Raw genomic sequence first — 15224 nt, 5'->3', positions numbered from 1 at the left:
ACAAGGCACAGAAGCAGATGTCTTATTTCTGAGATTTCTCCCCCCAGGATTATTATGATTAAAGATCCTTTCCCCCCACTCCCTGGAGAGGACAAGGGGCTGCTCGCTGGAGGTTTTTTAATGACTTGGGGAAAGGCTCAAATATCCCCCCATTATGGTAATCCACCCCAGGGGCAAACCACACAAGAATATTATGAATTTATTTTATTTTTCTCTCCTTGCAAAGGTAATACTCAGCTCATTAGAATATGAAAACTATACTGTCAAATTTCAGAATTACATGGATGAAGAAAATCACCAAAGTGGCATCATATCACGTGTGTTATAGTTGTATTTACTATATTGACTATATTAACTATGTTGTGTTAACAGTATATTGTATAACTATATATTGAAAAGGCAAAATGCTGTAACTTATTTCAGAGAAAATAATTATGTTGGCAAACCCCAAATTGTACACTGTAGACAGGTCCTAGGAAAAGAAGATTTAATTCATAGTGGACAAGAGGTTAGCTTCTGTTTTCAGCCATGTGCTATTTCAAGAATTAAACGTCATGAATAATACAGGATATAAGAGGAATAGTCTAAAGACGGAAAAGCACATTTTGATTAGGAAAGAGAATTTATGGCTTAAGTCTTTTTTTTTTTTTTAAGGAAAACTGCCTTATTACTGTGAGATAAGAAAATTGTTTCCTTCTTTTCTTCCTTGCTTTCTTCTTTTTCTTTTTTTTAACCTTTTTAATTTTGGATATTTGACCTCTAAGCTGAGATGACTGAAAATGCCTCCTCTGGGCATCAACCTTTTTGAAAGACTTTTTCCCCCTCCCTAAGGGCTATTTGTCTCTTGGAGGCATTGCCTACATTACTCACCAAGAGGCAAGCATTTGTCCTTGCACTAAATGCTGACATCTCCTGATAAGAGGGAAGCTGCAAAGTAGAAGAATTGAAGGTCAATATGTTGATAGTGGTCTCAAGAGCATTGATGTACATTTGTATATTGGGGAAGGGGAGAGAAGCTTGAGAGTGGGCCAGTGGGGAGGGGTAAATATTTTGTGATGCTGTCTACCTATGGGCTTATAAAGTTTACAGCTGCATTAGGAGGACAAGCATTACCATTAGCATGAAAAGTAGGGCAGACCTCAGTTGCAAAAGCTTCTAGCCATACACATAGGGCAATACGTAAATGATACACCTTATTGCATTCACCCATTCACCCTCCCCTGTTCATGCTAATTGGAAATTTCAGTCCATTTCAGAGAAGTAACACAACTATCGATCATTTTCCCTGGCACGAATCTTCCTAGAGCTCACGCACTAGCCCATGTGTCTTAGATTTAATATCTGATCACTAGCTGGATTGAAGCCAAGAGGTGGTTCCCAAAGTTGCTGCACATTAGAATCACCTGGGGAACTCTGAGCCCTCCCTGTGCCCAGGCTCCTCCCTAGACCTACTGAATCAAAATCTCTGGGGCTGGGACCCAGACACCAATGTTTTTCTTAAAAGCTCTTTAGGTAATTCAAATGAGCAGCAAAGCTTGAGAAGCAGCCCAATAACGGGAACAAACTTATTTCACACAGATAAAGTGGGGCAATTCATATGTTAAAAGAACATGAATATATGTCCATGCCTCTCTCACGCTTTGTCACAGTTTACCCTTCCCCTTCCCCATATCCTCAAGTCCGTTCTCTAGTAAGTCTGTGTCTTTATTCCTGTTTTACCCCTAGGTTCTTCATGACATTTTTTTTTTCTTAAATTCCATATATATGTGTTAGCATACGGTTTTGTCTCTCTCTTTCTGACTGACTTCTACACTGTTGGTGGGGATGTAAATTGGTGCAACCACTATGGAAAACACTATGGCAGTTCCTCAAAAAGCTAAAAGTAGAGCTACCATATGATCCAGCAATCTTACTCCTGGGCATATATCTGGACAAAACTATAATTCGAAAACATACATGCACCCCTATGTTCACAGCAGCACTATTTATAATAGCCAAGACATGAAAACAACCTAAATGTCCACTCACAGATGAATGGATAAAGAAGATGTGATATATATAAAATGGAATACTACTCAGCTATAAAAAAGAATGAAATAATGCCATTTGCAGCAACATGGCTGGACCTAGAGACTATTATACTAAATGAAGTAAGTGAGAAGGAGAAAGACAAATACCATATGATATCACTTATATGTGGAATCTAGAATATGATACAAATGAACTTATCCATGAAACAGAAACAGACTCACAGACATAGCACACAAACTTGTGGTTCCCGAGGGGAAGGGGGAGGTGGGGGAGTGATGGATTGGGAGTTTGGGATTAGCAGAGGTAACCTATTATATATATGATGGATAAACAACAAGGTCCTACTGTATAGTACAGGGAACTATAGTCAATGTCCTGTAATTAACCATAATGGAAAAGAATATGAAAAATTATATATACGTATAACTGAATCACTTTGTTGTACAGCATAAACTAACACAACATTGTATATCAACTATACTTCAGTAAAATAAATTTTTAAAAAAAGGAAAAAAAACATGAATATATATATATACATATATATATATTTCTTTTTTTCCTCTTTATTCTGTTTGTGTTTCAAATAGGCTTTTTTTTTTTCCTTCTGCAAAAAGCGTTATTGTTTCCATTTGGTCCAAGGCTTGGGAGAGGGCTCCAGGGCGGTTACAGAGCTGCCTAGTAGCTGCAGAGCAGGGCTTCAGGCAGAAGCTCTGATGCCAGAGGGGCTCCTCAGAGGCCGCTGGACTTCAGAGACTGCTGTTTGTGCTCGACGGTGAGCCTTTCAAAGAGATACTCGCCCAGCACAGCCTGCAGACCAGCCAGCCTGCGGAGGTTGGTCAGGTGGTCGCCCATCTTCTTGATGAGTTTCACCTGCTCCTCCAGGAAGCGGCTCTCCAGGAAGTCACAGAGGTGGGAGTCTGCGCGGGCGGAAGCCAGGGCGCGCAGATGTGATAGTGCCTGGTGCAGGCTCTTCTCCCTAAGAATGGCGGCTTCCACAGCGTCCTGGGTTTTACCCCACTCATCTTGAGAAGGCTTCCGCGCATCCTGGAAGAGGGCGCGGCCACAGCACTGGTTTTGCATTTTCAAGAGACGCTGCGCGCCCTCACACTTCTCCTCAGCCAGTTGGCGAAAAATGTGGCCCACACTGTCCAGAGTCCCATCGTTGCTGTCGAAATAGAAGCTCAGAGAGAGGTAAGTGTCCCCAGATGCATGTTGAACAGGCGGTGGACGGCGGCCTCCACCTCGATGGAATAATTCTGACGCACCTGGGAACTCGTGGTTGATCAGTGATAAGGAGCTAAGCTCAAAAAACGGTGTTGGCCTGTCCTGGAGGCTGAGGATAGCTGAGTGGCTGATTCCAAAGGTTGCGACAGGAAGAAAGGTTGGAGGGTGGTCGGGGGCTGGAGCAAGGAGCGTCCCTGGGTCTGTTCATTCCAAACACTGTTGAAGCAAAAGACAGAACTGCAGGACTGCCGAGCGCACTGCCTCAAATAGGCTTTGCTATAAATGAACCAGAAGTCCAAGCAAGGACAAAACTTACCCTTCCCCCCACCAAAATAGCTGGCGATACTAGAATCTAGACCTGGGAAGGGATTCTTCCATTACTTTCTGAACATTCCAAGCCACTAGAGCAGTGGTTCTCAAAGTATGGTCACCTTGTAACCAAGCAGTACCCTATGGGGCCTTCCTAGGACAGACCCATCCCCCATATCCTCTGCTGTAGTTCCTCTCTGAAGTACTCAGATAATAGTATCTCAGGCATATTTCTTGAGTTTTCAGATGCTAAAAACCACCACCCAATGGAAGAAATTAACTCCTTGATGATCATGAGCACGTAGCCCCCAGACCTTCTGGCACCTAAGGATGGATAATGTTACCTGCCCTGTGGCCTCCACATCAACCAATCAGAGGATTGTGCACGAGCTGATCACATTCCCTGGGACGTCCCTCCCTCACCTGGCCTTTAAACATGCTTTGCTGAAATCCTTTGGAGATTTCAGGGTGTTTTGGAACTCGGGCCACCCCTCTCCTTGCTCGATCCTGCAATAAACCTTTCTCTGCTCCAGACTCCAACCTTTAGGTTTGTTTGGCCTCACTGTGCTTCAGACACACGAACCTGCATTCGGTAACAACCTGACCAGTTTTACCAGCGTCCCCTGATAACGTGTCAGATATTCAAGTTTTAGGGCCCTGTCCCAGCCCTATGGAATCAGCAACTCTGGTGGGGCTCAGTGATCTCTGTTATAACAGGCCCTCCAGATGATTTTTATTCACCTTAAAGTTTGAAAATATCTGCATTGTCAGCTGGCCAAAGCGTCCACCAGCAGGTGAAGGGGAGTGGTGCCTGGAAAAGATAGGGACCAGCCAAGGCAAGTACAGCAGCATTTGCCGTGGTGGTAATGGAGAATGCCTTTTCTCCACTGGTTGGCACAGACTAGGATCTGGGAGCAGTGTCAGGGTTATTTAGGATGCTTTACATTTCAATGTAGAGGGACCGCTGTCCTGGTTTGCCAGGGACTTGCCCTGTGTGAGCACTTAAAATCTCATCCCGGCAAACCCCTTAGCCCTGGGTTTGAAAAACGTAGGGAATAACATGAAATTTAGGGGAAACATGATCTAGGTTTTGGGCAAGTCACAAGTGCTAATTAAAGCTAAGCAAGTATGGACAACACTAGCATTCTTTAGCCCTTTGCGGGGAGGTAAATCTGATTGGGTGAAAGGACTTATTGTTAAGAGATCTTCGTAGAAACATCCCCTTCTGCTTAGTCCGCTGGTTCTCAGTTCTGGCTAGACATTGGCATCGTCTGAGGAGATTTAAAATGATTTTATTGGTCTACGATGACCAACCGTCAGTGTGAGGGTTTTTAAAAAGTGCTTCAGATGATTCTAATGCACAACCAAATTTAGGTGCCACTGCTTAAGCTTTTGAACCGCTGCTGCATATTTTCACCTCATCTTCCTATGAGAATATCCAACTGTAGTTGAGGTTTGTTTTTTTTTCTTTTTCTAACTGTCTTATTATAAGATTTACTGTCTTAAATAAGGTTGAATGTACAGAAAATCTTGCTAGTCCATCTGGTATAGCTGGATACTTAGAATAATATAGTTAAGATATATACCATTTAAGTATTGTGACAGGCCTTTTTTTGAAATTAACATATACATTGAATTAGTATGTTCTCTTTTGAAGTTGTTATGTTGGGGAGCTATACCTCTAATCTGCCATTGCTAAATATCTGGACACCTCTTATTAGGAATTGCTTTTAGAAATCTTTAGGGATTAAAACCAAGATTGCTGTATTATTTGTACTGGAACCACAAAAACCTCACAGAGTTCCCCCGCTGTACCTTCTACCCCCATCTCTAACCCTTGGCAACTTCTACTCTGTTCTCCATCTCCACGGTTTTGTTATTTTAAGAATAATATGTAAACATAATCATGAATTACTTAATCTTCGGAGATCGGCTTTTCAAAATTTTTCCCTCGGCATCATTCCCTTGAAGTTCATTTCAATTTTTGCGTATATTAATAATTTGTTCCTTTCTGTTGCTCGGTAGTATTCTATCATAAGATTTTATCACAATTTGTTTCAACATTCATCCACTGAAAGACATTTGGGTAGTTGCCAGTTTTGGGCTATTATAAATAAAACTGCTATGAACATTTATGTGTAAGTTTCTGTGGGAACTTAATTAAGTTTTTGTTTCTTTTGGATAAATGCTCAAGAGTACAATTACTGCGTTGTAGGGTGAATCTACTTTTAGGATTAAAAGAGACTGTCAAGCTGTTGATCAGAGTGGCTAAACCATTTTATTTTCCCACCAGTGATGTGATATAATTTTTCTGTGTACTCGCCAGCATTTGATGTTGTCACTATACTTTAATTTTAGTTACTCTCTGACATCTCATTATGGTCTTAATTGGCATTTCCCTAATGGCTAATGATGCTGAGCATCTTTTCATGTGCTCCTTTGCCGTGTGTATATTCTCTTCCATGAAATGTCTGTTCCTGTCTTCTGCCTATTTTCTAGTTGGATTTTTTTAAGTTGTTTGGAGAGTTCTTTGTATATTATAGATACAAGTCATTTGTCTCATATGGGATTTTCAAATATGTTTTCCTACTGTGTAATTTGAGTTTTCATCCACTTAAAAGGATCTTCTATGAAGCATTTTTAACTCATTTTGATGAGATCCAATTTATCAGTTTTTGCCTTTATTGATCATACTTTTGGTGTCACGTCTAAGAATTATTCCCCTAGTTCTAGATGCCAAACATTTTCTCCTATTTTTTTTCTAAAAATGTCCTGCTTTTACATTTAAGATTATGATCCACTTTGATTTAATTTTTGTGTAAGGTGTGGAGGTTAAGGTTCATTTTTTGTTTGTTTGTTTTTGTCGAGGGATGTCCAACTGTTTCAGTACCATTTTTTGAAAAGTCTATTCTTCCTTGATAGCTTTTGCACTGCTGTCAAAAACAAGTTATATGTATTGATGTCAGTCTATTTCTGGGTTCTCTATTCCATTCCATTGATCTATGTATCTACCCTCCATCATTACTGCAAAATCTTGAAATTGGGTAGATTAATTCCTCCCATTTTCATCTTCCTTTACAAGTTGTTTTAGCTATTCTTCAGCCTCTTCTTACCATATAAATCTTAGAATAAGCTTGTCTATATCCACAAAAACCTTGAGGGCATTTTAAGAGTAATTGTGTTAAGCCTCTTAACTTGGGGAGAATTGACATCTTTATCATGTTGTGTTTTCTAATCCATGAACAAGGTATGTCTCCCTATTTGTTTGCGACTTAAAAATTTTTCTTCATCAGCATTTTGTAATTTTCAGTCTAGAGGTCCTATAAATGTCTTATTGGGCTTATATTTAAGTATTTATTTAGGTCAGTTGTAAATGGCATCACATAGTTTTATTTAAGCTTCTACACATTTGTTATTAATATATAATTTGATAAAATTGTGGTGATCTTGTACTCTAAATCATTTACAAACTAATATTATTTCTCAAGCTTTTTGTGGATTCCTTGGTATTTTCTCCATTTAGATTATCATCTCATCTTCAGATACAGACAGTTTTACTTTTCCTTATTCAGTATAATAGGATATATTACTATTCAACATTCAGTAGGACATGTTCCTTCCAATGCAACGTAGTAGGAATAGTCCTTTTATCTTTTAAATAAACTTTTTAAAAATTTAACTTTTAAATTTATGTATTTATTTATTTTTGCTTTATTTTCTTACTAGAACCTCCAGTGATATATTTAATAAAAGTGGTGAGAGCAGATATCGGTGCCTTGTTTCTGATCTTACAGAGAAAGCATCCAGTCTTTCACAGTTAAATATCATGTCGGTATAGGTTGTTTGTAGATCATCTTTATGAGTTTCAGTATGTTCCTTTTCTATTCCTAGTTTGCTTGGAGTTTTTTTTCTTCTTTCTTTAAAATCATGAATGGGATTGGATTTTGTCAAATGCTTTCTCTGCATTAATGGATAGGATCACATGACTTTTCCCCCTTAATCTATTGGATATGGTGGATTACACTGTTTAATTTTCAAATATTTAACCAACTTTGCAAAACTGGAATAAATCCCACTTGGTCATGGTATATTATTCTTTTCATATATTTCTGGATTTAATTTGCTAATATTTGGCTGAGGGTTTTTCAGCCAATTTCATAAAAAATATTGGTCTGTAGGTTTCTTCTTTCTATACTATCCCTGTCTGGTTTTGGTATCAAGGTAATACTGGCTTCATAAAATTAATTAGAAACTGTTCCCTCTACTTCTATTTCTTATCAAATCATGTAAAATTGGTGTTAATTCTTTAAGTCTTGGGTAAAAGTGAAACATCTAAGCCTGAATATTTCTTTTGGGAGTTTTTAAATGAAAAACCAGTGTTTCTAATGGTTACAGGAAAATTGAGATTATCTATTTCATCTTGGCTGAGTTTTGGTAGTTTTGGGTGTAGAAACATTGGCCCATTTCATCTACATTTTTTAATTTATAGTGTAGATTTGTTCATAGTAACTTGTCCCTCATTAACCTGCAGGGTATGTCATGGTATCCCTGGTTGCATTTCTGATATCTGTGATTTGTGCCATCTCTCTGTTTATCTTTATCAGTCTTTCTAGATCTTTATTGGTTAGATTGTTTATTTCAAAGAACCAGCCTTTTGTTTCATTGATTTTCCCCCCTATTTTCCTGTTTTCAGTTCCATGGATTTCTGTTTCATCTTTATTATTTCCTTCTTTCTGCTTGTTTAGTGTTTTTTCCTCTTCCTTTTTTACTATTTTAATATAGAAAATTAGATTATTGCTTTGAAATATTTTCTTTCCCAATTTAGTGCTATAAACTTCCCTTTCAGCATTGCTTTCACTTCATTCCGCAAACTTTGATCTGTTATATCTCCATTTTCTTTTATTCTATGCATTTAAAAATTTTTTCCTTGATGCTGTCTTTTTTACCCATGAGTTATTTGGAAGTGTGATGTTTAGTTTTCATGTGATTGAAGATTTTCCTGTTGTCTTTCTCTTATTGATTTCTAGTCTGATTCCATTATGGCTAGAGAACATACTCTCTGTGATTTTAATTCTTTTAAATCTGCTAATGTTTTTTTATCGCCCAGTATATGGTATATGAGTGAATGTTCCATGGACACTTCAATATGTATTCTGCTCTTACTGAGTGTGTTCTTTAAATGTCAGTTATATCCTGTTGATTGATGATGTTTTCAGTTCTTCCATATCCTTGCTGATTTTTCTCTCTGGTAGTTGTATAAATTGCTGTGTTGAAGTCTCAAATAATAATTGTGGATTTAAAACTTTCTCCTTTTACCTTTTTCAGTGTTTGCTTCATGCATTTTGAAGTTCTGTTGTTTGGTGCACACACATTTAGTATCACTAGGTCATCTAGGTGGATTATTCCTGTTATCTTTATGTAATGACCCTCTTTGCCCCTAATAATTTCCTTTGCTCTGACGTCTACTTTATCTGATATTAATATAGCCATTCCTGCTTTTTCTGATTAATGTTCACATGATATATCATTTTCATCCTTTTACTTTGAACTACCTATATCATGATGTTGAAAGTAAGCTTCTTATAGACAGTATATAGTTGGATCATGCTTGTGATTTTTTAATCTACTCTTCCAATCTCTGTCTTTGACTTGGTTATTTAGATCATTTTCCGGTAATGTAATTATTGCCATGTCAAAGATTTGGTCTACCATGTTATTTTTTGTTTTGTCTTTTACCTTAGTTTCTCAATCCTGTGTTTCCCTTATTTTTCCTCCTGTGGGTTACTTAAACATTTTTTAATAAGTCCATTTTAATTTAATTCATTTATAATCATTTGTGTATACTGTTTGTATAGTTTTCTTAGTGGTTGCTTTTGGCATTACAGTATACATGTGTAACTTACCATAGCCTACTGGAATCAGTGTTTCTTTACTTCAAGTGAAGTTTCAAAATTTTACTTCCATTTAGGTCTCTTAATATTCCCCAGTTTTAAAGTATGATTTTCTGTAGTATTTCCTTTCTCTACATTGAGAGCCCCATCAGATGGTTGTCATCATTTTTGCTTTGACCATCATATAGAATTTAAGAAACTCATGAGGCTAATGATAGTCTCTTATATTTACCCCATTTGTTTTCACCCATTCCATTGTTCCCCTTTTCTTTCTGAAGTTCCCAGTCTTCTGTTATTGTTTATGTTTTCATAACAGTAGGTGATATCTTGGATTTCCAGTGCAACTGGATATGAGTTTCAGGAAACACTGAGCCTGGCTCACTTAATGCTACTGAGTTGGAGGGTTTGTATATGTTGGGCCTGTTGGCACAGCAGATGCTAGCAGATTAGACTAATGTTGATGGGACTAGTGCCACAGGAGGATGGGTTCCCATTCAGGCTATGCTGCTGCTACAGTAGATCAAGTCCCCCTCTACCCCAAGTGTGGGGCAGTGACCTGCTGCTGTCACTGCTTTGTATTAGGCTCCTTTTGCCTCAGGTGTGTGGTGGGATCCCTTGGAAGCTGCTGCTGCTGCTGCTGTCAATCACAAGGTTAAATTCATTTCAGAAATACTTAAGTATAAATACATAGCCTGGCTCTTGTAGGACCTCTGTATTTTTTTTATTGCTTTTATTTAAATTATCCCAAATTTAGTGACTCAAAGCAACGTAAATTTATTACCTTACAAGTCTGACATTGGTCTCAATTGAGTAAAGTAAAAGTGTTGGCAGGATCGACAGATGAATGGATAAAGATGTGGCACATATATACAATGGAATATTACTCAGCCATAAAAAGAAATGAAATTGAGTTATTTGTAGTGAGGTGGATCGACCTAGAGACTGTCATACAGAGTGAAGTAAGTCAGAAAGAGAAAAACAAATACCATATGCTAACACATATATATGGAATCTAAAAAACAAGAAAAAATGGTCATGAAGAACTTAGGGGCAGGGCAGGAATAAAGACACAGCCATAGAGAGTGGACTTGAGGACACAGGGACGGGGAAGGGTAATCTGGGATGAAGTGAGAGAGTGGCATGGACATATATACACTACCAAATGTAAAAGAGCTAGCTAGTGGGAAGCAGCCACAAAGCACAGGGAGATCAGCTCTATGCTTTGTGTCCACCTAGATGTGTGGGATAGGGAAGGGAGGGTGGGAGGGAGATGCAAGAGGGAGGAGATATGGGGATATATGTATATGTATAGCTGATTCACTTTGTTATGAAGCAGAAACGAACACGCCATTGTAAAGCAATTATACTCCAATAAAGATGGTTAAAAAAGAAAAAAAAGTGTTGGCAGAGGTACATTCTTTTCTGGAGGCTCTTAGGGGTGTTTCTCTTCCCTGGACTTTATCCGCTTCCAGCGGTCACTTGTAGTCCTTGACTCAGAGTCCCCTTTCTCCACCTACAAAACCCAAAATGTTGCATCTCTCTGATTCTGCTTCTATTAGGACATCTCTCTCTTTCTCTTTCTACAGTTGGGAATGATTTTCTGCTTTGAAGGACTCATGCAATTAGATTTGTTCCATGAGGTAATCCAGGATAATCTTTCTATCTCAAGGCCTATAACTTCAGTCATATCTGCAAAGTCCTCTTTACCATGTAAGGTAACATATTATTGGGTTCTAGGGATTAGGGTGAGGGCATTTTTAGGAGCCATTATGCTGCCTACCACACCCTTAACAAGTGACCTTGAGAAAATTACTGAGACTTTAAAGCCTTACTTTCCTCAAACATAAAATGGAAAGAAAGATAACTAGTTAATATCATGAAAGTGAAACAGTATATATGAAATCAACTAATTCAAAAAATAAGATTTCTTCTTTTTCTTTATGATTGGCATGATTCTCAGAGTTCAGTTACTTGAAGAGTTACTTTTTTTTAAACAGAACTAAGGCATTTCAGGGTTCAGGTGCTGTAAGAGTGTCTGAATTATCTGAGTAGCAATTAGCTAAGCACAGGTGTAAAGCATTTGATTTACTCCCTGGTGTCCTTTATCTTCTCATCCCACTAAATCCATATCCCTTGTCTAGCTCCAGCCAGTAGAGTCAGAGCTTGTTTTACTGTTTAACTAAAGTTCAATTTAAATTTGCTCTACATCTCCAGATTCTCAGCCCTGGTTGCATATTATAATCACCTGGGGAGATTTCAAGACCTACTTGATGCCAAAGTTTTACCTTTCATGGATATTTGAGGAGGGACCTGGAATGAAATGCTCTAGCTTATGGTTTGGGGGCCAAATCATAGTCTACACTGAGCCAAATCATTTGCGAGATCACCTCTAAAAAGCAATTTATCTGTGGTGACTGATGCTCTTCCTTTGTCAGTATGCTTGTCCCTCTTTGGGGGAAAAGAAGGGGAAAAAAAACCCAGCGGTTGGGCTCCCTGAATTATAACCTGATGCTGTGGAATTAGTGTTGGCTCAGAGCGCACATCTTCGGATACCCATTCTCTCTCCTGCTTCCTTGCATGAGCTTATATCCTTGGGCAGTTTTTCATCCACCACCCTCTTTTGCTTCTAATCTTAGCAAGTAAAGTCTCTCCTTAATGAAACAGCATTTCATGAGACTTACTGGGAGCATAGGTCTGTTCCAGACCTATCCTATGTTAGCTAAAGCAGATATAAGTGATGTATTTTTGGCATTCATCCTTGTGGGTTGGAGAGAGAAGACAGAATTTTATCCTTTAGGTGTCATATGACTGGGCAAATGGGCTCATTCTCTCTATTGCCTACCATGTAAAATACTGAGGGTGTTACCTCTAGAAGGTATCTTCTAGGTATCAAAATAGTTCAGATAAGTCATATTTCTCAGTAACAGGTGACAAAACTATGGCTTAGGTGGTGAATTTTCCATGTCAATTTGTCTGGGCCACCATGCCCAGTTATTTGGTCAAATATTCTGGATATTTCTGTGATGGTGTTTTTGTGTTTTTTTAAATTTTTATGTTTTATTTATTTATATTTTTGGCTGCATTGGGTCTTCGTTGCTGCACGTGGGCTCTCTCTATTTGCAGCAAGCGAGGGCTACTCTTTGTTGGGGTGTGCGGGCTTCTCATTGCAGTGGCTTCTCTTGTTGCAGAGCATGGGCGCTAGGTGCACGGGCTCAGTAGCTGTGGTGCATGGGCTTAGTTGCTCCACGGCATGTGAGATCTTCCCAGACCAGGGCTCAAACCCGTGTCCCCTGCATTGGCAGGCGGATTCTTAACCACTGTGCCACCAGGGTAGTCCCTGTGATGGTGTTTTTGGATGAAATTCATAATTAAATTTGTGGTGGACTTTGAGTAAAGCAGGTTATCCTCCATAATATGCATGGGCCTCATCCAATCAGGTGAAGCTCTTAATAAAGACTGACCTCCCTGTCGCAAAAAGGAATTCTGCCAGAAGACTTACAGAAATTGAACTGCAACTCTTCCGAGAGTCTCTAGACAGCCTAACCTGCAGATTTTGAATTTACCAAGCCTCTATTATTGTGTGAACCAGTTGTTTAAAATCTCTCTCTCTTTCTCTGTCTTTATATAGATATGGATATAGATCTAGGTATCAATATCGATATCTAGATCTATATCTGTCAGTATATATGGGCACATTGTATACACATGCTGTTGGTTCTGTTTTTCTGGAGAACCTTGACTAATACAGTGGCCCATATAAATAAAAGGACGAACCCAAGTTCACCCAGGTAGAAAGTAGTACAATGAGAACTGGAACTTAAGGCCTCATGACTCATTCAGCCGTGAACACTGACCCAGAACTGGCGTCCGCACACTCTGGCCCACTGATCAGATCTCGCTTGACTCCTGGTTTTGTACATAACGTTTTGCTTGAACCCAGCCGCACTCATTCATTAACGTATTGTGCATGGCTGTTTCTGTGCTACAGCAGCAGATGGGCAGTTGCAATGGAGACGTATGGTACAGAAAATCCAAAATATTTACTATCTGACCCTTTACAAAAAAGATCTGCTGACCCCTGCTCTAGGATGCCATCTGATTTCTGATAGCACTGAGGAGAATAATTCATGCACATTGGGATAGATTGTTAATCTCACGTCCTCCTTAGGTCAAAGATCTCTTAAATGCTCACCCTTGCAATAGCCAGCTTGGGGAGCACCGTCTGAGGATGCAGAAATATTTCTTGCCAGGTCTTTCCAATCCACACTGCTCCCTGACTATGGTTCTTAAAACCTGTTTTTTTTAAACAATTTTTATTGGAGTATAGTTGATGTACAGTGTTGTGTTAGTTTCAGGTGTACAGCAAAGTGAATCAGTTATACATGTACATATATCCACTTTTTTTTTTTCTTTTTTCAGTATGCGGGCCTCTCACTGTTGTGGCCTTTCCCGTTGTGGAGCACAGGCTCCAGACGCGCAGGCTCAGCGGCCATGGCTCACGGGCCCAGCCGCTCCGCGGCATGTGGGATCTTCGCGGACCGGGGCACGAACCCGTGTCCCCTGCATCAGCAGGCAGCCTCTCAACCACTGTGCCACCAGGGAAGCCGCACTTTTATTTTTTTTTTTTGGAGTCTTTTCCAAATAGCCCATTACAGAGTACTGAATGGAGTTCCCTGGCCTAATAAGAAGAGCAGGTTCTTACTAGTTATCTATTTCATGTATAGTAGTGTGTATATTTCAGTCCCAATCTCCCAATTTAGCCTCCCTGCCACAATCCCCTGGTAACCCTAAGTTTGTTTTCTACATCCATGCCTCTGCTTCTAAAACCTGTCTATTTTAACCAACTACCACTCATTGCTTACTGTCTCTGGCTTCATGTACTTGATAATAAATCTACTTCTTGTTCTATTCTGGATGACATGTTCCAAGGACTGAGATAATATCTTATTCTACATAATTTGTCCTTGATATTGTCTATCTTGGGGTCTTCATCTATGTCCCAAAGAAGACAGTCACTCTGTCTTCTAGTACTACTACTAATACCACATTTTATGGCATGAATTTTACCCAATGCACTGAACTATCCCTTTAGAAGCTGTATGCAACCTGTCACTGGGTTTTAGCACAGGGGTAGAACTCAGATTAGTGATCATATATAAACAAATCTACTTGACCAGAAACTTTTTGTCTCACCATTTATTACACAAGTAACTTCTGTCTTTGCATCTATGATGTAAATATTTTTAATTTCCTAAATTATCTGAAAAATTATTTAGAGCTTCCATTTCAGTAGGCATTGGAATTGCTGTGTTATGACTATTTCATTATTTTATTTCCAAGTGTTAAATTAGGCTTCAAGCTTTGGCCAAGAGTAGACAGGAAAGGGTTTCAAAGAAATGAAGAGTGGGAAAAACTTCTGATGCAAGGGAGACTTAATAAAGATTTGATTTTGAATCAATAATTTATAATAAAGGTTTGAGTTTGAATCAATAATTTATGTCATTGCAAAATAGCTCCCTGGTAAAGTTCCATTTTTTGGTAATCATTAAGTACAGAAATTAACAATCAAAATATGCAGTGATCTTCTTCATTTTCTAAAAACAAACCTATATCTAGATGAAAGGAGAATTCATCTCATAACTCAGGCTCTGGACTTACGACCCCAAGTCCTGTCTTCTTTCAACCATACCTGCTAAGTTTCTGTCTAACTTCTTGAGCATGAGGTAATGGCGTCCGCTTTCATCCCCTTCCTCAGTATATAGCTTGGTG

At 38.9% G+C, this 15224-nt stretch overlaps 1 protein-coding gene and 1 pseudogene across 1 annotated transcript; both read right to left on the bottom strand.

Annotated features, from left to right (window-relative positions):
- Positions 1 to 15224, bottom strand: part of LOC137210198 (UDP-N-acetylglucosamine--peptide N-acetylglucosaminyltransferase 110 kDa subunit-like) — a 151066-nt pseudogene that overhangs the window by 87627 nt on the left and 48215 nt on the right.
- LOC137210199 (ferritin light chain-like) lies at positions 621 to 3458 on the bottom strand. The gene has a single exon (XM_067711836.1). The coding sequence runs from the start codon at positions 3109 to 3111 to the stop codon at positions 2761 to 2763; it is 351 nt and encodes a 116-aa protein (XP_067567937.1). The 5' UTR covers positions 3112 to 3458; the 3' UTR covers positions 621 to 2760.

This window comes from Pseudorca crassidens, chromosome 17, assembly GCF_039906515.1.
Source record: "Pseudorca crassidens isolate mPseCra1 chromosome 17, mPseCra1.hap1, whole genome shotgun sequence".
Lineage (NCBI taxonomy): Eukaryota > Metazoa > Chordata > Mammalia > Artiodactyla > Delphinidae > Pseudorca > Pseudorca crassidens.
The sequence above is the reverse complement of the archived record's forward strand: the minus strand, read 5'-3'. Positions and strand labels throughout refer to the sequence as shown.